Source organism: Plenodomus lingam (genome assembly GCF_022343315.1).
Source record: "Plenodomus lingam strain CAN1 chromosome Unknown contig_14, whole genome shotgun sequence".
Taxonomy (NCBI): Eukaryota; Fungi; Ascomycota; class Dothideomycetes; order Pleosporales; family Leptosphaeriaceae; genus Plenodomus; species Plenodomus lingam.
In genome coordinates, this window is record NW_027093932.1 from 1213015 (window position 1) to 1235406 (window position 22392).

Below are 22392 nucleotides of genomic sequence, written 5' to 3' on the forward strand. Positions count from 1 at the left end.
CCCACAGCCACCAGCCACCTTTTCTTCGAGCAGCCATTGGGGCAGTTCTTTGAGCAATTATTTGAGCGCTGCAGCTGTGACCCAGACATACTAGGTTAGACATCACAGACTGTACGACACCTTCCCCAGCCTCTACTACGTCAAGATTGCGCAGATCTAGCATTGCCTCTATTTGGGAACCTTCTGGGTCATGTTTCTAGGCACCTTGTGCTTCACCATTATGATTGTCGCCTTGTTCAAAGCGTTGGGTTACAAATGTTGACAAGATGGATCGAGCGCGCAGGATGGGGGAAACGCGACCATGGATTGTAGAGGCTAGGGACGCGGGAAGGCACCGACGCCGGTGGTTCCCGAGACGGATAAGCGGTGCAGGCGGTTGACTGATAATGACATCTACGTATGTGGGCGAACAGTGGGTTCGACGATGGCGCCAACTCTCGTGGCAGCGGGGTCTCGAAGGAGTTCGTATTGTTTCGAGTCGCTCACTTGGGTAGGATGGTTGATTACCAATGAGCAGTTGCTCCCATAGCCCTTATGACTTCGGAGTGTTTAGGTCATGGTCCTGAATGAAACTCTTTCGTCTGCCTATCTACCTCTTCTGAGATCCGTATACAGTCCTCGACCAACCTCTTCTTCGTATATGAAACGTGTATCTGGGCTCATGGGATCATCAAAGGCCAGATGTGGTAGTTCAATGACTTCACATATTGGCTTTACCAAGTCTGGCAAGAGTTCTTTCACTTTGGCTATGAGCAATGGGACGAACTTGTTTGATCCTCCTGGAAGCTTCGCAACTAACGATATCGTCTGCGTCAGATAGTCTGATGGACTAAGCTCGAGCTGTGAGACTGGAGAGGACACAAAAGGTAGGACATCTGCAAGAGCACAAGCAATGTCGAAAATCTTCTCGGTCTAGTGATATTAGTATTGGCACGAATGATGAAGATATCAAACGTACCATTCCAACTCCATGCAACTGTAAGCTGCTTAAGGGTAGCTTCATAGCCAAGACAGTGATGTCTCTCGCAATGACTATGGGATACCTAAAGGTCAAGCACTCGTACACAGACTCAGTTGACAGAAAGCCGAAACGAGGAAAGAGCTCCCACAGCTTGATCTGCAGCCAGAATTGGGTCACGCGAATATTGGCGATTTCTCCGTTAGATACGTGAAGTACTGGCGGTACTACTGTCCTGACATCGTGTTCTAATCGGAGGAGCCAGTCCTTGGAACAATCTCGGGTCGATCCATTCCAAACCGCGAAGAAAATCTCGTCCAGCGGACGGAAAATTGATGCGAGTCCGAGCATCCCTTGGCCAAAAGACGCAAGCTGTGGACTAGATGGAGTGATTTGGAGAGTAATGGGCCGATTCCTGCGCACAGCATGGGATCTAAGAAACGATGAGCCTGGTATTGCAAAAAGCGCTACGAAATCCTACCGTTCCGATATGACCAAGACCCAGAACATGGATCTCTGTGCAGACTCATCATACCAAGGATGGCCACCAGTCTTCAGCATCATGAAAAGCGTGGTGGCTTCTCTGAGATAGAACCAGGCTTGACGGTAATCGCCCTGGCCTGCGTAGGCGCCATAGAGAAAGAAGGAAATGTAAACTGAATGGGGAGTTGGCCGTGTTACTCTACCAAGGTCTTGAGCCAGCAGAGCAGTCTCCAGCGTATGTTTCCCAGCCTCTGGGTTGGTGAAAAAAGATGACGTTGGCTCGCCCTCATCGGTCAATTTTCCGAATGTGACGACGTATGCGCAAAAAGCGATCATGAATTGACGTGAGACACGCGATGCATCCATCTGTGAGGCCTCTGTTTTCAAAATTGCCTCATTCAGGAGAGGTACGACCTGATGTATGGGGTCGAGGTACATGTGTATGCATGCGTCGATGTGGTGTTGGTCAAACGTAATGGCAGCATCTATTACTGATACATCCCCGTCCGTATTGGATAAAGTCCGAGGAGAAGAAAGGAACGAAAGAGCTTCGTTGCCGTCCTGTTTTGCCCGTAATTCATTGAGAACTGTCGCCCTTGCACCTCGGTTGCCTCCAAGTCCTCGGGGTGATTTGAAGGTGCACATCAAGTCTGAGGACAGGCATCCTGAACATGGCTGGGATCCATTACATTTAATCTTGCGGCGTCGACAGGCGTCACATGCCTTTGAGACCGGTCGCCTATTCGTACGTGTTGCTCGTTGCATGTTAGAAATCCATCGGCACCCATGTCGCAGCCAGTTGGAAGAAGGTGGAATGGGGACAATGTATGCGTCGCGCGCGATGAGGTAAGTTAACCGAGCGTGGCTGAGCGACCTGATTGGCCAAGGCTTTTACAGGTACCGTACTCTGTGACTGCGTCTCCTGAGCCATCCCATTATTTATCAGCGAAGTTGACATATTGAATCCCGGCCATTGCATGTGCTCAAATTGGAACTTGTACAGTGAAGATTGTGTTTGTATCATCTTGTAAGGAATCTCGACCTAGGTGGGCAGGATATCCTACAAATACGCATGTGTGGGCATGTGTTCGCAAGGAGCACAATAGAGGTACAGTGAACTACCCAGAATATAAACAGATATCACCTTGAACTGTGCAGCATATGGATAAAGAATCCAGCAATTCAATTTATCTAATATCACACTCAGCGGTGACCCGGCATACAGCGCGGGCCTCTATTATATATCATACCCCACCCAGAAGACCCTCGACTATCAATTGGCACACAAGCCATGCTCAACACACCACCAGTATATACACCACACCCACACACCAACAAAACAAAAATCCCCCCCCACCCCTCACTCATCCTCCAAAAACTTCAAAAACTGACAAAAGCACTCGCGTCCACAAAATGCACACGGCGACTCCTCCGCCATCAGCTGCACCACCCCATTACCACTCCAGTCGTAATCACCGCTCTCAGCCCCATCCCCATCTCCACATCCACCTACCTCTCCCGTCCCCATTTCCACGGGATCACCGTGCTCCGCTTCCCCCTCTCCGCTTGCACAACCCAAGTGCTCCACGATCTCGCCAGCACCCTGCCCAGCAGCCGTCTCGAGCCACCAGAATTCTTGCGTCCAGGGATCGATATGATACACCCAAGCGCCTATGTGCGCATCTTGCGCAATTTGGCCCTTGCCGTGGGTGTCGAATGGGATGTAAGTAAAGGGGGGTGGTGATGGGAGCCATAGGCCCGCGCAGCTGCATAGACCGCAGCCACAGAGTGGGCAGGCATATGGTTCTGGTTCTGCCGACGTTGCTGGTGGTGATGGCGATGATGGCGGTGATGGCGGTGATGGCGGTGATGGCGGTGATGGCGGGGCCGTCAAAGGAGAGGATATGTTGTGTTGGCGATTGTGACGGCGGTGTTGGCGTTGATGTTGATGTTGACGGTGATTCGACATTGTGATGGTTATGTATAGTGAGTAGAATTTGTCTTGTGGCTTTTTGCTGTGAGCTATAGTGTAATTTGAGGTAGACAGTGTGCGCATTGACGAAAATTGTGTGCGTGTGTGCTTTGTTGTGTTGGATATGAGATGTAAGATATGAAGGAGGGAGGATGTGGGACTATGGAGACGAAGAGGTTTTATAAGGTTGTGTGATGGAATATATTATATTCGCAGTGTACCATACTTTGGAAGGTACGCTAAATGCTGAATATACTCCATCTCGTGAATCTCGACCTACCAGACAAGGCTGCTGATGACAGTTGTTTGGTTCAGGATCCGTCATAATTCCCAACTGCACACCCATCAATTACACAAGCCTCTGCCCTCCAAGTCTGAACAACACACTTCCACCTCCAGGCTTACTCACCACCACAGCCTGAGCGAGCTTCTCCGCGGTGATGCCAGGGAATTTCTTCTTGTAGTACTTCTCCTCCCATGCCTTCTTGACCGCATCCACCTTGTCCTTTGGTACAAGATGCACACTACATCCTCCCCACCCAGCGCCAGTGAGTCGACTCCCACAGGAACCTGCAGCGCGCGCTAACTCGCATAACTCGTCAAGCTCGGGGCAACTGCAGTCGTAAATGTCGCGGCACGAATCTTGTGTCGAGTTCATGAGTTCGCCGAGGGAAGTAAGGAGCTCTTTACCGCTAGATGGCGGCGATGAGAGTAAGGCACGGAATTTGAGAACGCGGAGGGCTTCCGTGAACACGTGGAGGGCACGTTGGCGCAACATGAACCTGTCAGCGCGGACAGGGAACTTTGACATGTAACGCTCGTTTAGTTCGTCGACGGAAATGCCGAGAAGCCCGCTGATCTGTTCTCGCGTGTAACCTTCTTCCTGTGGGAGGTAATTTTCCGTATGTTGGACGAGCTTGTGGAGTTGTGTCTCAAAGTCTGCGACGGATACCTTGGTATTGTCTGCTACACCCTCCTTCTCTTCAAAGTAGGTGTCGTGGAAGCCTCGAAGACTGACACCTAGGGGCGAAGAATCCGCGGGTAGGTTCTTCTTGAGACCAAAGGCTTTGGCAAGGAACACGGCGGCCAGGGTGCATTCTACCACACGCAGGTTATAACAGACTGGTGCGGTCACATGTTTGTCCGCGGCGACGAAACTCTGGGCAGTAACGAAAGCGAGTTCGGGATCCGTCTGAGGAAAGTCGATGTTTGTGAAGTCGAGGCTGGGCTTGAAAGAGACGTACAGGGCGGAGCCACGGAGGGAGAAAACGGAGGCCGCTTGGTCCATACTAAATCACGTCAGCACTATTCGTTCCGGAGGAGGAAAGAGTCGCACCCTCCAGAATTTACACCGACCGAACGCTCAGAAACAATGGCAAGTTCGCAAAGCTCTTTCTTGTCGACATTCTCCTCGCCATTGGCCGCCAACACGGCCAAAGCGCTGGTACAGACAACGGATGCAGAGCTGGATAAACCACCCCCACTTGGGACGGTACCGTCGCATACAATGTCCATACCGACAGATGTGAATTTACCACCCCGCTTCTTCTGGAGTAGCTGCGAAACGCCCTTCAGGCCTGATTTGAAGTAATTAGTCCACTCGTGCTCCGAGGCGTCGATGGGAATTTCGCCTTCTGGAATCTCAAATTCGCGGGCAGGAAATTTATCCGAGTTAAGGTTGGCTATCCGTATCCTGGGCTTCTCTTCTGTAGGCCGCACAGCTACCGCCATGATGAAGTCGGCCGTAATGGCCATGGGTAGTACCTCGTACAGTGAGTAGTCAATGTGCTGTGAATCGTGAGCATTGAAGCAACTCAAGAAAGGGACAACTAGCACACCTCGCCAATGATATTGACTCGACCCGGGCTGCGAGCCACAAACTCCGCCTGCTTGCCATACAGGTCTTGGAACCTTGCCAGCAAGCTGTCCCATCGCTTCGTCTCTATAGGTAACGCGTCCTCGTCATAGATGTCGCGCAACGACGTTGCGGTGGGAACAGCCATGACAAAAGGAAAGAGTGTAATATGAGAGCTGCAAGGGTGAAGGACAGGTACAGGAAGGGAGACGGCAGTATAGGGCGATTGGAATTGAGGAGAAGGGAATATTTATTTCGGTCGTCGCGCGACAGCGAAGTGTATGGCGGGGTGCGACTCGACGTGAAGTGGGGGGCGTCCTCCAGCCTTGCCTCTTCCAGAAGCGCATCCGCCAGCTCTAGCCGCAGCATCATAGCTTCCTTCAGCTGCAGGTACCGGTACACACGCACTGTTGACGATACCACAGCCGAAGAGTAAGGACAGAAGCTTGCTCAGAATCGACAAATTGTCCCTCTGGCTCCAGTCCAGTCGCATGCGCCCGTGATTTAGAATCCTCGATGTTTTTGTAGCGATGCAGCCACCTAGATAGCCCATTATGCTTGACGGATGGATAGTAGGTAAGTTGTTGCTCGCGTGTCGGACGGTAGACCAGAGTGTCGCAGTAGAATGTGTAGAGGCGACATTGCGTACCCAGGGTGCTGTAAGACATGGCCTATGATATATGTGTATATATGCGGCGAAGGCTGTAGGCATGCATGGCTTTGGTCGAGTCTACGCAAAAACAAAACCAATTGAGTTGTTCACTCAGCTCGTTCCCCTGCCTCTCCCACGCGGCAGGCCACGCCCAATTCCACTGCCAGCACGGCCTTTTGTCGAGTCACCACGACTGACACCTCGTCCAGCCTGCCCACCGACCCCGACATAGTTTCCACTGGCTGATGTCGATGCACCTCGTGGCCGTGTGCCCCTCCCCCTGCCTCTTGTACCAGTCTTGGGCGCGGCTTCAGCCTTTCGACGCTCTTCCTCGGCTTGCCTAGCAGCAGCATCCCTCCTAGCCTGTTCTTCCGCCGCACGACGCTGTACAGCTTGTTGGCGGTGCGACTCCTCTTCCTCGATGTCGGCAAGATCCTGCGAAGCGCCCTGCCACTGTGGGTTCAGGATCAACCTCTGGTTATGTTCTGTCTGCGAGAGGATGCGCGTCCATGTCTGTAATAGTGTGGACGCGTTTTGGACAGTGCGAGAGACAGTCTAGTCTTTCATCAGCCAGAATCACATCAAAACCAATGCATCGCCACACAAATGTCACCTACAGCCATGTTATCTTTTGCTTTTTGCAGGCTCTCCACCACGCCTTCTATGACCTTGTTGACATTGCGTATGCTCTCGAGCTCTCTGCGCAGTGCCACTTCGCGTGCTTCTTCTGCTGTGTAGTGCGACTCTTTTGCACGTGTCTTTGCGCCTGTTGCAGCTTCTGCTGCCTTTGTGTCTGCATCCTGCGTGTTCTTCTTGTTCTCACGCGCGGCAGGGGTGTCGAAGAGGGCGTCGGAATCAGAGTCGGAAAGGTGCAAGGCTCCCATATTGGGTGGATCCATGGTGGCAAGAGTGAAAACTATATGTATATGTTGCTGTTCTGGACACTTTATTGGTGTTTGTCCCACCTATTTGAATTTGGACCAGATCAGGCTGCTTAGTGCTGGCATGGGTGGGTGTTTTTGACGTGTTTGACTTGACGTGTTTGACGTGTTTTGGTGGGGGGAGGGGGGGGAGTCACTACTAGAGTCACTAGACTGCTTGAGTGTGTGTTCCACCACACAAACGTTGGCGGTGCGTTGTTGCCCGTCCACTTGTGCCAAGCGCCAGGGCAAGCGGCCCCCGGCGCCGGGAAGGAAGGCGTCCCCCAGCCACCTCTCCAACCTCGTCCCTTCCCTTCATTCTCGCCTCGAACCTTCCCTATCGGAGAGATCCCCTCCCCCCCCCAATCGTCGTCTCCACTCCGCTGCTGCATCAACAAGCGAACATCGTCACCAGCTACACAATAAACTTTCACCACTACATGGGCATCACTCTCACCCTCACCCTCACCCTCACATTCAATTGCGCCCTTGAACCTCTGTCTATCTAACTAAGCGCCGTGACATCAAAGCTCCGTCTTGGGTTGTTTTGATTCTGGAAACACCGACTTCTTCTTTTACATCATTACTATTCCAGACACGACAACCGCAACAACACCACCACCACCACAACGGCCAACTGTCGCAGCCTGGAAGACACTCCGCAATCATGGAGCGTACGCCTTCTCCGCCCCGTCGCATTCACACACCGCCTGCGCCAGGAACCAGTTACGAGCCGTTTTCACCGCGTCGGTCCAGCAGAGTGGCCGCCCAACGCGACGCTCACCTTCACCATGAGCAACCCGCACCACGGACCAGGCGCGCCGTGACTCCTACAGCGTCGAGCAAGCCATCTATTGTGCGCGCTGCCAACTTGGCCCTCTCACCTCCATCCTCGCCCGTCTCTCCACAACACCACGCCCGCTCCCCTCGCTCAACACGTCGCACCCGTCTGGAGACAGCCGATTCAGACTGCGACCACGCTGCACCTACACCTGCACGTCGCTTCTTGTCCGCCATGCCATCTGTAAGTAGTGTGCCGCACCGCCTTTCAAAGCCACAAAGCACGCTAACAGTGCTGTAGGACATGCTACCAACTCCTGTAAAGACACCGCGCAAGCGGCAGATTGGTGACTTGAGCTCAACCTCTCGCATCTTGTTTCCCCAGCGGCCTGCCACTATTGAAGAGGTTGTACCTACGCCGCGCAAATCTCGCAAGACAAAGAACTTGTTCACCCTTGAATCCTTTTCTGCACACATGGACGAGGAAAGCGAGAAAATCCCCATCTTCACTGATTCCAAAGAGCGCATTCCTACGCCTGGCGCGCCTGATGAGAATCCCTTTCTCACTCCGAAGAAGGGCAAGGGTCGCGCAAAGACGACACGTCAAAAGTCAACAAAGGAAACCGAGGAGCGCACCGCCAGGCTGAACGAAGCTGCAAAGCGTGACGAGGGCATGGTCTACATCTTCCGTGGAAAGAAGATTCTCCGTCGCTTCCACAACGGACAGTCAGACGAAGACTCCGCGCCCGAGGATGACCAAGAGCTGTCTGCAGACGAAAGGGCTATGCGTCGCCAAGTTGGTTATGAGGCTCACCGCCCTCTGACACGCTCATCCGTGAAGCCCAAACTGCTCTTCCAAAAAGAGATCCAGGAGCGCAAGATTGCAAACGGCGAAGAGGAGGACGACGAAGAGGCTGTTACTGATATTGAAGTCCCGGTCCCCGCAACGCCGAGCCGTAAAAAGGGCAAGGCCGTTGCTTCAGAGCCCATGCTTGCAACCACGCCACCGCCGACTGTCCGCAAACTGAGAAAGGGTATGTGACACCCTATGAAATGAGATGGATTCATTACTAAGATTGTCTAGAAATCTCCTTTGACTCATGGTCGCGTGTCAAGTCATCATCGCGCAGCTCTTCTCAGCCAAGCAAGAAGCGCAGCGGCGAGGTGTTGGAACGCGAGACGGGCGACAAGCGCGCGAGAAGTGAGCACTCCACTACTCCCATGTCCCTTTGACGTCATCTAATGGCTTCGCAGCCCGTTCTTGAGCGTTGACCGCATCATGTCAAGAGTGAATAGCGGCACGGTCTATGTTGCATGCTGACCGCGTGAAGGCGTCAACATTGCTCACGAAGACGTTGCGTGGCACGGCACGTCACAAATGACCTGTGTTGCGTTGATTTTCCCTACAGCGATGATGGTCTGTATAGCGTTTGCTTATCAATTAAAGGATACCCACGATTGAATCTAACTGGTGATTGTAATGAGGGTGATGGATTCATGTTTGCCTCTGCTTGAATAGGGCGGAAATCTTGTGAGGGGTTCTGATTGGCGTGTCGTGCCGTGTGCTTTTGGCAGTGGCTGGATGGTGATGATGCTTGTCATGAGAGGAGTTGTTGTTTGTGCTTGGGTGGGAGGGGGGACGGGGATGGCGAAAGGGGATAGGATAGGATAGGATAGGACAGTAGATTGAGTAGCGTAGTAAAGAAGACTAAATCACAATCACACTGTCCTAGATCTATATCGCCTTCAATCGCATCACATGCCCCCCTCGAAACCCTTCCCATACACACCCTCCAATCTCAACCCCTCCTCTCCACCTTTCCAAAAAACGCACTCATCTTCTTCATCCCACTTGTATCCACCTTGCGCAGAGCCCTAACGCCCCTCCCCTCTGCCCTCTTCTTCCGTTCCTCCTCCTCCTTGCGCCGCCTCTTCTCCTCGCGCTCGGCCACGCGCTCATCGTCTTCTTGCACTGCGCGCTTGCGCGTCATGTTGTCGGAGATGCTGCGCTGGGCGGCGGCAGCGGCGGTGAGGGTGGAGAGGTGGGCGAGGTGGGTTGTTAGGGGGGTGAAGAGGGGGAGGGGTGGGAGGGCGGTGGCGACTGTCGGGGGTAGGTAGGAGGTTAGGTAGGAGAGGGAGGTGCGGAGGCGGAGGAGGGGGGGGATGGTTGGGGGGGTGGAGGGGGTGGGTTGAGAGTCGGTGGGTTGAGAGTCTGACGGTGGTGTGGTGGTGGATGTGGAGGGTGTGGGTGCGTCGTCTGGGGTTGTTATTGCTGTTGTTGTCGTTGATGATGACGATGATGATGTTTCAATGGTGGTGGTGCAAGCTGTTGTCCCGGTGCTGGTCTCGGTGCTGGCGTCGATTACGCTTATGGTGCTGTCTTCACGCCGTATGCTCATTACCGGCACTTCGAGCGGCGTCTTTACGAATTTCTCCTCGAGCGAGGGCGGCAGTCCGCGCTTGACCATGCGATGGGCTTTATTGACGAGGACGTCGCTGAGTTTGGTGTGCGAGAGGCGGTACATGATTTCGTCGGCTGCGGTTACGGTGTCGCAGACTGCCTGCATTCGCTTCTCCACCTTGTCCTTCCATGACGGATGTTGCGACAGAAGAACTTTCCAGTGGTGCGAGGAATTGGACAGCTTGTCGAGGTAATCGTCCAAGGCTAGGAAATGCTGTTTTGTGTCTTTTGCGGACTGGGGCGCCAGCGCCGGTAGTATGAGGAAGAGTAGGTCGATGGGCGTCGCGATGAACAAGTCGGCGGCGCTGGTGATGTAGCCGCTTCCTATTCGCACAGAGCCACTCTCTTCTGTGTCGACAGGCTCGCTTTCTGCATCCCCCGTGATCAGCCAACTCTTGCAGTCCCTCTTTGGCGCAGCGATGCGTGTGAATTCGTAGAAGCCTTTTTGTGGACAAAAGTAGTAGCGCGACGGTGTGCCGTTTGCGGGATTGTCTAATGTGACTATGCGCGCGTCTTTGGAAGTGTCTTTTGGCAGGACGAACAGTTTTGGTGGGTTGGTGGTGGACTTGGGGAGGGGTTTGACGGTTGACGGAGCGGGTTCTGGGGATGGTTCTTTGGTTTTCGCCGTAGGTTTGGAGCGTGTCCGGGCCATTTTGCTTTGGGAGAGATGACGAAATTATGTATTGGTTCCGTGCAATGTTGTTGTCATGTCATTGAATCCAAGAGAGGGATGTGAGTAGTGCTACTGTTCCTGTTGGCATGCAGTTGATGTTCCGAGGGGAGAGAGATGGTGGTCGATTCGCAAGTCAGCAAGTCGCGTCCCAAGGAAGCAAAACGCGTCCAAAAGCGCGTCAACCCCTGCCACTTTTTCGGTTTCAGGATGAAGATGAAATGAGTGAACTTGGTCTGGTTCAGTCACTCCAGTGTGAATTGTCCCTGGGCCTGTCCCTCTGTAGGAATACCGGTACGGTACTCTAGGCTATGCACCTCCGCTTTTAGCGTCAATCCGGGTCAACACAAACAACGCCAACAACCGCTGCGCCCATTCACTCCACCCTTTTTTTGCCTGTCCTCGACCTCGTCGTCCCGTTTCAGTCGAGCGTGTGGATCCGTTAGTACCTACCTCGATAGGGAGCCAGTCCAGCCGCACTTTGGAGTGAAATGGATGTGTTAGTGCATCTGCATCACCGCAACCATGATTGTACGGGAGAGCCCCAAGTCTAGACGAGGTACCGGTAAGGAAAACACAATCCGGGGGCTCGTCGCATCGCATCAGCACTGACACCGTTTTAAAGTTCAGAACAACCAGCCCAACTGGCCGCCGCAGTCGCCTGCCGAAGCCCTCCTTAGTTCGCCATCGGGTCGCAAAAAGTACGAAAGTCGGCGAGAGCGCGGTTCAGTGTCACCCTCCCCTAGCAAACGTCGCCCCATGTCCCTCCACACAACAAACGATGACACAGAAGAGGAAGACGAAGAAACCCTGCAGTTGAAGCTTCAGGCAATCGAAGCAAGACTCAAGATCAAAGCCCTGCAGAAGAAGAAAGCAGCCGACAGCGAGAGTTTTGGCAGCAGTGCCCCTTCCTCCAGCGCCGACAATGCGCAGGCCGCACGAAGACCAAACATGTTCCAGCCCGCCGCCGATATTCAAGTCCCCCACTCGCCTGTGCGGATCCGCCGTGCGCCAGAGGAACAGAAAAGCCCGGCGCGGGTCCTACTCGGCATCGACAAGGGCCTGAAGGCGCGGGACATCAGTCTGAAGCGACCGGGCACTGGTATGAGCGGCCGACTCTCACGAGCAGATTCACAAAGAAGATGCGAGACGCCCAAGATCAAGTCGTTCAGCGAACGCATTGCCGAGAGTCGCATCAAGGAGAAGGAACGTGAAGACAAGGAGATGAAGATCGAGACTAGACGGAGCAGAGGGTTCGGCCTTCACAGCATCGAGGGACTAAGAGAGCGCACAGCGTCGAGACCAGAATCCTCGTTGAGTGCAGGCACCACGTCTTCGCAAACCATGTTACCCCCACCCGCGAGAGGGCACAGCAGAGCACAGAGCCAATCGAATTCAACTCCTCAACCTCCATCTACACCACGTCCTGGACTCACACGATCTTCCTTCTCCGATGCCTCACGCCCACCTTCGTCAGCATCCAAGTCGTCTTTCAGCAGTTTTGGTTCAACTTCAACGGCAGCAAAATACGCCGAGATCTCACAGCGAGACAACAGCACAGAAGCAGTAAGCTTCGAGGCAAACTCGGGTCTACATCTCAAGTCACGAGAGATGCCGCACAATGATGTCACCCGAGCGCTGGAGGGCAAAACAATCCTGACCATTCCGCAATTACTGAAGACTGTCAGACCACCAGACTACGATGCACCGGATTACGAGAACGACTATGTTGTCCTAGGTGTCATATGTGCCAAGTCAACACCTCACAGCACCAAGAACGCAGCCAAAGACCAGTCCAAGAGCAATCAGGAACAGGGTGATACCACAAGCAAGTTTATGGTCCTAAAACTGACCGATTTAAAATATGAAATGGACCTCTTTTTGTTCGACACTGGCTTCTCGCAGTTCTGGAAACTGCCTCTTGGAACACTAATCGCAGTACTGAACCCGGACATTATGCCGCCACGAGGCCGTGACAATGGGAAATTCAATCTGAAGCTCTCCAGCTCCGACGACACGATACTGGAACTTGGCCGCGCCCGAGACTTGGACTTTTGCCATGCCAAGAAGGCGGACGGTCAGGGATGCAAGGCTTGGATCGACAGTCGCAAAACCGAATACTGCGAATTCCACATTCAGCTGCAGGTTGAGAAAAGCAAAAGAGGACGCATGGAGATCAATACCATGACTGGCATGGGCAATGGCCCACGGGGCGGCGGCATGTTTGGACGGTTCAACAGGGGGGCGCCCAAGGGTGCTGAATTGAAACGAGAAGGACGCTATCATGACCGCGAACTTCACGAGACAATCTATATTGCACCAGCACCGGGTGGTGCAGCCAGGCTCATCGATCGGGACCGCCAGCAGTGGGAGGGCGGTGTGGGCCGGGAAGACCGCTTTCGCAAGCAGCTTGCTGAGAAGGAGAAGGAGAGAGAGCTCGCAAAAAAGCTGGGGACAATGGGTGATGGCAGTACAGGAGGCGACTACATGAAGGTCAAGGGAGCAGGCACACAAAACCTACCCGCACGTGGCTATACATCTGCTCAAGGATCGACTGGCATGAAGGCAGAGAAGGCGAGTGACACGGATTACAGCAGTCTGCTCAACCGCACATCGGCCGACGTGTCCCTCGCACCTGTTAAGCGCAAGCGGACGGCGTCCACCAAGTCGACCACAACAAGCGATCCGGTTGGTTGGGGCTTCAGATATGGTCGCATCCCATCACCCAAGAAGGTGATACAATCTGCTTTCCAAGGCACCCGAGACGCGAGTCCCGTCAAGAAGAAAGCGCGATTACTACTGCCAGAGAAGGGCATCCGTGAGCCAGGACGAGAGAGCCTGGGTGGTCTGGACATTGGGTTGATTGCGGCCATGGATGATGACGATGATGATTTGGAAGTTGTATAATGCTTTGCGATATCCCTAACAGACACCATAACGTAGGGGGCCATGGTTGGCAATGGGTGGTTGGTTGTTGTGGCGTTTGATTTGCGGCTTGCTGATTGGTTGGGGTTACGGTACGTTAGGCGAGTTAGCCGCCATTCCGACTTTTCTGGTCTTGGGCCTTGATGTCTTGAGGATTCCATGTTGCCTCGCTTTACGAATTTCCTTGCTGTCACTCTCAAGGGGCTCTCATAGTCGTCTCGAATTCTACTACCCGCCATTTCCTTTGTAGCAGCATCATTACTCCGGAGGACTTCTTACTGTAGGCATAAATAGAAACTGCGTAACCAAAACAAGCGACATTGCCGCAAGCCCAGCACGGCAGATCGTTGACAAAACACGAAACTCGGGAAATTGCCCCTGGCAAGACATGGCAGTCCAGGAGACCAACGCGGATGACACGATTTACTGTCTTCTCAATTACGAAGACCCTTATGTGCAGCCCCTCATACTTTCTGCCCTCGCCAAACGTCTTGCCCAATCATCCTACAAACTCATCACATCGCTCGACAAACTCCCCTCGCCTTCGTCACACCTTCTCCAGTGGGTCCAATATGAATCCATCGACTTTGACCATCTCGTGTCGCACTCAGCAACGTCCATGGCGAATGCATATGTCATCCGCAAAGCCCTGATCCGCAAGCACTATCTCAGCACGACCGTGGCCAACTGGGTGACCAAATACCCTGAATCTGTACTCGGCAAGGGGGTCAAACCAAGTGTAGAGTTTGAAGTCGACTATGCGCAGTTTCTGGATGATGCTCTCGTTGAGGCTTGGGAGTTGAGGGAGAGTTGGCAAAGGGCCGAGGGAAAGGAAGAGGAGGAGAGGGAGTGGTGGATTTTGAAGCCGGGGATGAGCGAGAGGGGCCAGGGGATCAGATTGTTTTCCACTGAGCAGGAACTGACGGAGATTTTTGAAGAGTGGGATCCTGAGAGCGATGAGGAGGACGAAGAGGAGGACGCGAGGAGTGATGCTGGGCATGGTGGGCGGGAAGTGGACAAGGAAGAACAAGAAGGCAATGGCATTATAACATCGCAACTCCGCCATTTCATCGCACAGCCATATATACATCCTCCCTTATTGCTGCCGTCCCCTTCTTCAATCAAGTCTCCAACATCAGCATCAGCATCACGGAAATTCCACATCAGAACCTACGTCCTCGCAACTGGCGCACTCACAATCCACATCTATCGCCCCATGCTCGCTCTCTTTGCAGCCCGCGACTACATTCCGCCCTGGGACCCAAGACTAGCCACGGACCGCGACGAAGCCATGAAAGCACACCTCACCAACACCTGTTTACAAGACAGCGGTGATCGCGAAGGCTCCGTTGGACTATTCTGGTCGCTCCCAGACGATCTGCCTCGGCAACCTGATTTCTCGTCCTCGGCTTCCAGCAACAAGACTGATACGCTCGTGCACGAGACGGCAGGCAAAGACTGGAAAGACCGAGTCTTTGCGCAACTCTGCGCCATCACCGGGGAGACGTTTGAAGCTGCTGCGAGGGGCATGTCGATTCACTTCCAGCCGCTGCCCAATGCGTTTGAGGTGTTTGGCTTGGATTTCATGGTTGGTGTTGGCCAGGACGGCGGGCTGGGGACGTGGTTGATGGAGGTGAATGCGTTTCCGGATTTCAGGCAGACTGGAGATGAGCTGAGTGGGATGATTGAGGGGTTGTTTGAGGGGGTGGTGGACAAGGCTGTTGCGCCGTTTTTTGGTGCAGAGAGACAGAATGAGCAGGGCAATGGGGATATGGTCAAAGTACTGGATATTGATCTGGGACGGCGGCGGTGATGCTGTGGAAGGATTCGTGGTCTGGTTGGAACGCTATGGGTGCATTCTCGTCCAGAGCAATGGACTGCCGGTCGTTACCGGTAGTTAGTACCTATCAGAGTTTCACAAGCAATGGCTATGCCACATCATTTCCCATTCTCTCCTTCCCGCACCCCCACAATCTGGTCCGCACAACCGCAAATGCCACTCAGGTCGATCGCCCTTGTACTGTCCGAGATAGACGTCTACTCCAAGCGGCGATGTCCCTTCACAGCCCTAGCGCGCTCGGTAAGGACGAAGAACATCCATCCCCCCCCCCCCCATGTCTTCTCACCCCCGCTCTGCACAACACACCGTATCCGATCATCTGCATGCTGTCCCTCACAGGCTACGAGGCCTCCAGCATCTACCGAATATGTCTCATGCATTCCATCCAGTTGTGTTTTGGTGTCAGCTGCGCCTCGTGCGCGTCTTCTGCTTGTGACTGCCTGTTTGTTTGCTAAATACGACACTCACCTGCAAACATCAACTGCTGGTTGATTACGGCTGGTGCAGACTCACCTTGACAATAACACGGCAGGTTCAAACTTTCTCTACAAAAACCCGAAGGAGGCCAAGAGGCTGCTTTACAACACAACTTTACGACACAGAAAACATTGCAATGATAGCAGCCCTCTCGGAACACGAAAGCTTCACGTTACCAGACAATCGCACCCTCTCCTACGCCCTCTATGGCTCCCCCGTACCCCGCACAACACTCATCTACTCCCACAGCACCCCCTCGTCCCGTCTCGAAGGCAAACTCTGGCATGCGGCGTGCGTAAGGCATCATATCCGCCTCATTGCTCCCGACCGGCCTGGCTGCGGCCTGTCCACCTTCCAGCGCAATCGCTGCATACTGGACTGGCCAACCGACGTGCTCGCACTCCTCGATCATTTGAAGATTCACGACTTCTACCTACTGGGCGTCGGAGCCGGCGCAGCGTACGCACTTGCCGGAGCACAGAGTGTTGGGGAGAGACTGAAGGGTGTAGGTGCTGTTGGGGCGTGTTGGAACGGGAGTGATGGGATGGGAGGAGGCATGGTGCTTCAATCACGCATCGTGGGCTGGGTCGCGCCGTGGATGCACTCCATCAGCACAGTGTTGCTGGAAGGACTCATGGGAAAGCCGAGTCGAGACCCCGATCCCACCGTCTTTGAAAACATGCTAGCCAAGGAAGCAGACGCCCGCCCCTCCACCGAACAAGCTGTGCTCAAAGATGCGAACAACTGGCCCATCGTCGTCGCCATGACGCGCGAGAGCTTCCACAAGGGCAGCGAGGGCGCGAGCTGGGAGGCCAGATTGCAAGGAAGCGACTGGGGCTTTGAGCTGCGCAGTCTCAAGCTGGGGGACCACGGTGTCCCGCTGAGTCTGTGGCATGGTACGCACGATGCGCAGTGTCCTGCAACTAGAGCTTCGAGGGCGCACCGCGCTATGCCAGGGAGCGTGCTGCATTTGCAGGAGGGTTCTGGTCACATCAGCTACATGCTGCGAGATGCTGATGCCATCTTGATGGATCTCCTGCATGAGGAAAGTGTGGAGAGTGAGGAGTTTATTCGAGTAAGTTATTAGCGGGTTTGCATTGTTCGTCTTTGTCTGAGCAGGCTGGATTGGTTACTAGTAGCTTTCATTTTATCTGGGTGGTCTTATGGTGTTTTTTAATTTGCTCATGCATGGACTCTATACATGTACTGCCTAGTTTTAATACAATCTTTGTATTCCCTCACTAGTTGTCGTCATGCATGTTTATATTCCATTGCAACCAAATTCCCCATCCTACCACGACTAACCAGCCAAACATTCCAGACAATCCTTTTCTCACACTCAACGAAGCAAAATCGATCACACACTCTCCCCTGCCCACGCCCTAAGAGTTTAACACTATTAACTGTATATGAACCGAAGAACCCACGCAACCCAATGCTTCTCAATGCCCTGATGGCGATAATCTGGCACCGTGGCATAGATGGTGTGTCTTCTTGGGTAAGCTATGCGGGCGATAGAGCGTACCGCTGGTTCTGCGGCCCACTATGGGCAGGACAATGCAGCATAGGATGAATTCATTGGTTATGTAGGTAAGTATATGCAGATATATGTGGGTTTTAGCGTGTATCAAGCTAACTAAAGTATGTAGAGGCATATGAAAGCTGCTTTATATTATAGTTCTCGGCTTTGGACGGATCAGTATATGGTACACTTGGGTAGACTAGTGCGAGTGCTTGCTTGGGGTTTGTATAAAGCGGATGCTTTGTTTATGTTTTACTTTTTTGTTTTTTGTTGATATGGCGTAGTGTATATATATACTAACAGGATAAGCAAACGCATCATCATATATTCAGACACAATACGATATCATCATCACATCCACACCCACATCCACATCCACACTCAAAAACCTCCATCGTAAGCCCCCTCCCCCCTCCCCCATACCCCCCCCCCCCCCCTTATCCTCCCCGCTAACATCTCCCCCAGCACCCAACATCCAAAAAACTAACCCTACCCTCCACAACCCACCATGAAGTCCCACATCATCACCACCCTCCTTACCCTCCCCCTCCTTGCCCTCTCCTTCCGCCCCGCCACCCCCTGCGGCACAAACCAGGACGGGAGTTCACCCTGCATGCGCAGCGTCGACGGTACCGATGCTGGTGCGGGCTACCCGGACCACGTTAATAAACTGCACCACCACAACACTCCGAGCGTGGACCCTGGATCTGAAGAGGCGGTGCTGTTGAGGGGGTTGGGTCCTGTGGTTTGGTACGGGGTGGTGGAGAGGGGGCTTGAGCTTGGGACCAAGGAGGGGGCGAAGGTGTGGGGGAAGACTGGGTTTGAGGTTCTTGTTACGAGGGGGGTTTCTTCTGGATTGAGTTCTGGGTTGGGATTGGTTACTTCTTCTGGGTCTGGTGCTGGTTCGATGGTTACTTCTTCTTCCTCTGCTTCGTCTTCTTCTGGTTCTGGTTTTGGTTCTGGATCTGCTGCTCTGTCTTCCCCTTCTCCCAATCCTCCTTCGACATTGGTGACGATGCCGAAGATGACCACCACGACCACGACCACGACGATTACGGTTTCATCTGCATGGGATGGTACTACCCAGTCTCCGCATGTGACTCTCATGGCTAGAGGTTCGGCTGCTAAGGCGGCGCGGGTCCAACATTGCTTCTGGCGCTTCTGTTTTTCTTAGTCGATGGTTATTAGGTTCATGGCATGGCGCTGTGTTAGACATTCAAAGTTTTGTTTGGTTAATTGCACGGGCTTTGCGTACCTATTTTGCATTTGGCATGAACAATTCATTAAAATTTCCATCCGTCTTACTTCTATACATATATACCATATGACAACGACCAAGCCTTTCAGTGATCTAGCTCTCATCTAGCTCTCTTGTCTTCGCTGTCACCATGCCAATCATCTACATGGCTGTTTATTAGCATTTATTAAAAACCTAATTGCGCCCTCAACGTTTATATATTCTGCTAGAGCTCGTTTTCGCGCTAGTGCCGCTGAAGAAGATCCTAAATTCGCCCCGTGATAACTAGGACTGCGTGTTTGACTTGCTCGAGACACTTATCTGCCTGACACAGCGTCCGCATAACCGGGCTGCGATGTAGGTCCCTTTTTGCTTGCCACCACTATCTCTATAGTCCTATCACAGGCTCCTCTTCGCAGTAGTGATATACATTAGTATCTCTTTAGTCTGGTCTAGCTTAGAGTTTATTGCTTTCCTAATATCTTGATCCTAACTATCGTGCTAGAAACATTTTAGAAACCTACGCTGTACAGCGTATAAAGCAAAACTATATCTAATGCATGTGTGCATAGTTACCACAACATCGCGAGAGATGATGTCCTATGCAAGTTACAAAAACTATCAGTCTGCCAGATTTTGTTAATCGCTAGCCTGGTGAGTGGAGTGGGTCGTGCGCCCTATCGTGCTAGTCAACCAATCCTCCAGGCAGACAAAACAGCAAAAAAAAAGAATTGTCGCAAATTGGCGGTACTGGGAATCGACTTCAAATGAAGTCAGTCTTTGTTACAAGCAGTACTCAATGTGAGGGTAATACATACACCCAGGCTGGCGCGGATCGAAGATCAGAAGCACGCAGGCTTCGCCGAACCACAACGCGACGTCATACCACTAGACCATACCACCGTTGATTGAATTGATGGAAGAATTTGCATTGGCATATTATATATTCCCGAACTGAAACGTAGCGCGATTCTGTTCTGGCATTTCCTACTAAGATTTGCAGTTTCTGTATTAGTCCAGCAGATTTTACGCTTGAATTGAGGGGTTGTGTGTGCCGCCCGTTAGTGGCGGGGTCTTCTTCGCCGTCGTTCGCGACGCGCTTCTCATTCCTGTCCAATCACCTTTAATCTCCACATCCACCTTTTCCAGGATGTCAGAAGGTACGCAAGTGTTTCAGTCTGATTGTTTGTCAAGTTACTACATTCACAAAGTCTATGACTTATGCATCACCATTATTCTTTCAATCTCCTCGCCAACTATGACATAATTCACTAATCTCCAGCGCAGAGCCACCGACGCGTCGCCAATCGCGCGCTAAGAGGCCCAAGTCCTATCGTGTCGATGATGAGTATGCCTTTCTGGATGAAGATAGTTCTGCGGCATCACGTAGTCAGACCCCGGTAGCTGGTGGAGATGACGAAAGCGACGAAGATGACTTTATGCCTGATGCAAGGGAAGAAGACCCAGAGGACGAAGAATTCAACGACGACGATGACGACGACGAAGATGATGGGGCGGCAGAGGAAGAGGAGGATTCTGATGAAGAGTATGGTAGCCCGGGAACATCGTCAGCACGAGCAGTCGGGTTCAACTCGGATCCCGATGCCCACCCTTATCTTACCAAGCAAACCAAAAAGAAGCACTCCGCTAATATACAATCATCGGTTGTATTCGCAAGAGGTGGTGCACTCCGCCCTCAAAGCAACGAATCCAAACTCCGTACCAGGGGCGTTGCAGATTTCAGCAAAATTGGAGGTCAAGAGATTCGCCTAAAGGATCTCTTTGGCCCGGATAGTGAAGCCCTCAAGCCGATCCTTTATACTCGCGATCACTGGTATGAGCAAGAAACGTTACCTCTTCGTACACCCGATGGGTGCAGGCGAAGCTTCTTTGAGAGTCTTGAGGGGAGAGAAAAGGAGGAGCGTACGATGCGAGCTTGGTATGCGGAGACTGGCTGGGGTATATTTGTGCAAAAACAGAAGACGCAAATACTAACGACAGAAGCGGGCCAAAAGTACATGGAAACTGATGGCCCGCAAGCGCTGAACGTACTCTGGGGTGCAGCACAGAGACCTCGAGTTCGCCCATTCGAAAAGGGCGCCTGTGTGAACATTAATGATGCTTTCGAAGACCGCACCAGTAGACGAGGCTGGATGCTCTACATGAGTGCCCGCATTCAAGACGCGCAGTGGGCCGTGAATGAAGAAAGCGAAATACAATACCTCGCTGTTGCCGTTGAGCAGAAACCCATGGACAGCCAGCAGCCAAAGCCACTAGAGCAGCCCAAAGCCCCTGCTTTCTCACCCAGCGCGCCATTCCCAGCCTCGATCCAGATCTGGGCTTTTGATATGGGTAGCCGCGATGAAGACGAAACACTGAAAGAGCCTCGCCTCGAACAGGTCATTTGCACGGATTGGGGAGCTCCTAAGCAAGTAAGATGGAGTCCGGTCAAAGCCACTGGCTCATCTGAAGACTCAAACGAGCAAGAAAACGAGCACATCGGCCTACTCGCAGGTATCTGGTCAGATGGACACATCAGGATCCTCGACGTCAAACGACTACTGCCCGAAGAACTAACAAACGGACCGGCATACTTACACTATGCACACGCAGCATTCGACGTCTCCATTCCAGACACCGTCCCATCCTGTCTCAACTGGCTATCATCATTATCCCTCGCAGTCGCCACCGCCGCCGGTACGGTAGCCATCTGGACCTTGACACGCCCAGACAGCTTCACCCCAAACGCCAGACCCTGGTTCTACAGTCAATTCGCACACACGTACATCATGACCATTGCCTCTGGTTGGCCCTCGCAACCGCATCTCGTTTCCATCAGCGTCGCCGACGGCTTCGCCCGGCTCTTCGACCTCCGCAGCCCGCTCGCCGACACCACAGCCTCGATCCGCGGCCGCACCCTCTGCATCTCGCAAGCATGGCACGAGCAGACGCAAACTTTTGTCATGCCGGACGAACACTACATCCTCAAGCACACGCCCATCCGCCGCTACTACCACAACCTGTACAGCATGCGGCTGGAAAGCAGCATCACGCGTGTGGCAACGAGCCCCGTGCATCCCGCGGTGCTGGCTGCAGGCGCAGAGGGCAATGTAGAGGCTAGTGTGCCCGTTGGCAGAATCACAAATTATAAGATCATACCGTGGCAGCAGAAATGGTTTGTGCATGAGTGGCGAAGGCCGGTGCGGGAATTAGTCGTTCAAGTTCCGGTTGAGGATGTCGAGATGGCAGACGAGGAGGAGGGAACTGGGACACCGCGCACACCGTCTTCGGAGACGAATGACAGTGCAAATTCTTCTCCTAGAACTACGCCGACACCACCACGAAAGTCGCAAATCCCCCCAGAAATTCTCGCCCAACCCCTCGCCCGCATAACCGAGGGCTTCAAGGCTGTCCAGCCCGGTATCCAGCACTCGGCCATGTCCAAGAAGCCTAATAATCCAGAGGCCAACAGGGGTCTTACCATTCACGAAGCTCGGTCTGCCATTACGGCGTTGGCGTGGAATCCGAATCTTGAGTATGGGACCTGGGCTGTTGCTGGTATGGCTGATGGGTTGCTGCGAGTTGAGGATATTGGAGTTTAGTCTCTAATAATATTATTGAGTGGGTGGGTGGGTTAATG

At 53.0% G+C, this 22392-nt stretch overlaps 11 protein-coding genes across 11 annotated transcripts; 6 read left to right on the plus strand and 5 right to left on the minus strand.

The window, feature by feature from the left end:
• Positions 1-196: 196 nt before the first annotated feature.
• Positions 197-2314, minus strand: IAQ61_002502 (uncharacterized protein; the record flags this gene model as incomplete). Its single annotated transcript, XM_003834354.2, has 4 exons — positions 197-531; positions 594-912; positions 959-1391; positions 1440-2314. Coding segments are annotated over 4 exons (1962 nt in total), but the record flags the coding sequence as incomplete, so codon positions are not given.
• A 487-nt stretch (positions 2315-2801) lies between these two features.
• Positions 2802-3497, minus strand: IAQ61_002503 (uncharacterized protein; the record flags this gene model as incomplete). The annotated part of the gene is made up of 1 exon (XM_003834355.2): positions 2802-3497. One exon carries the CDS (start codon positions 3495-3497, stop codon positions 2802-2804), a length of 696 nt encoding a protein of 231 aa, XP_003834403.2.
• A 265-nt stretch (positions 3498-3762) lies between these two features.
• On the minus strand, positions 3763-5416 carry IAQ61_002504 (uncharacterized protein; the record flags this gene model as incomplete). Its single annotated transcript, XM_003834356.1, has 3 exons — positions 3763-4702; positions 4750-5201; positions 5252-5416. 3 exons carry the CDS (start codon positions 5414-5416, stop codon positions 3763-3765), a joined length of 1557 nt encoding a protein of 518 aa, XP_003834404.1.
• A 615-nt stretch (positions 5417-6031) lies between these two features.
• Positions 6032-7021, minus strand: IAQ61_002505 (uncharacterized protein; the record flags this gene model as incomplete). Its single annotated transcript, XM_003834357.2, has 2 exons — positions 6538-7021; positions 6032-6475 (listed from the first exon to the last, which is right to left on the minus strand). The coding sequence occupies exons 1-2, from the start codon at positions 6817-6819 to the stop codon at positions 6032-6034; spliced, it is 726 nt and encodes a 241-aa protein (XP_003834405.1). The 5' UTR covers positions 6820-7021.
• A 139-nt stretch (positions 7022-7160) lies between these two features.
• Positions 7161-9259, plus strand: IAQ61_002506 (uncharacterized protein). The gene is made up of 3 exons (XM_066095568.1): positions 7161-7864; positions 7922-8654; positions 8705-9259. The coding sequence occupies exons 1-3, from the start codon at positions 7508-7510 to the stop codon at positions 8851-8853; spliced, it is 1239 nt and encodes a 412-aa protein (XP_065954404.1). The 5' UTR covers positions 7161-7507; the 3' UTR covers positions 8854-9259.
• Positions 9260-9419: 160 nt separating this feature from the next.
• On the minus strand, positions 9420-10733 carry IAQ61_002507 (uncharacterized protein; the record flags this gene model as incomplete). Its single annotated transcript, XM_003834359.2, has 1 exon — positions 9420-10733. One exon carries the CDS (start codon positions 10731-10733, stop codon positions 9420-9422), a length of 1314 nt encoding a protein of 437 aa, XP_003834407.1.
• Positions 10734-11276: 543 nt separating this feature from the next.
• IAQ61_002508 (uncharacterized protein) lies at positions 11277-13658 on the plus strand (the record flags this gene model as incomplete). Its single annotated transcript, XM_066095569.1, has 2 exons — positions 11277-11316; positions 11377-13658. The coding sequence occupies 2 exons, from the start codon at positions 11277-11279 to the stop codon at positions 13656-13658; spliced, it is 2322 nt and encodes a 773-aa protein (XP_065954405.1).
• Positions 13659-14064: 406 nt separating this feature from the next.
• Positions 14065-15489, plus strand: IAQ61_002509 (uncharacterized protein; the record flags this gene model as incomplete). Its single annotated transcript, XM_003834360.2, has 1 exon — positions 14065-15489. One exon carries the CDS (start codon positions 14065-14067, stop codon positions 15487-15489), a length of 1425 nt encoding a protein of 474 aa, XP_003834408.2.
• A 640-nt stretch (positions 15490-16129) lies between these two features.
• On the plus strand, positions 16130-17080 carry IAQ61_002510 (uncharacterized protein; the record flags this gene model as incomplete). Its single annotated transcript, XM_066095570.1, has 1 exon — positions 16130-17080. The coding sequence occupies one exon, from the start codon at positions 16130-16132 to the stop codon at positions 17078-17080; it is 951 nt and encodes a 316-aa protein (XP_065954406.1).
• A 943-nt stretch (positions 17081-18023) lies between these two features.
• IAQ61_002511 (uncharacterized protein) lies at positions 18024-18689 on the plus strand (the record flags this gene model as incomplete). The annotated part of the gene is made up of 1 exon (XM_003834363.1): positions 18024-18689. One exon carries the CDS (start codon positions 18024-18026, stop codon positions 18687-18689), a length of 666 nt encoding a protein of 221 aa, XP_003834411.1.
• A 1213-nt stretch (positions 18690-19902) lies between these two features.
• Positions 19903-22354, plus strand: IAQ61_002512 (uncharacterized protein; the record flags this gene model as incomplete). Its single annotated transcript, XM_003834364.2, has 2 exons — positions 19903-19912; positions 20040-22354. The coding sequence occupies 2 exons, from the start codon at positions 19903-19905 to the stop codon at positions 22352-22354; spliced, it is 2325 nt and encodes a 774-aa protein (XP_003834412.2).
• Positions 22355-22392: the final 38 nt, after the last annotated feature.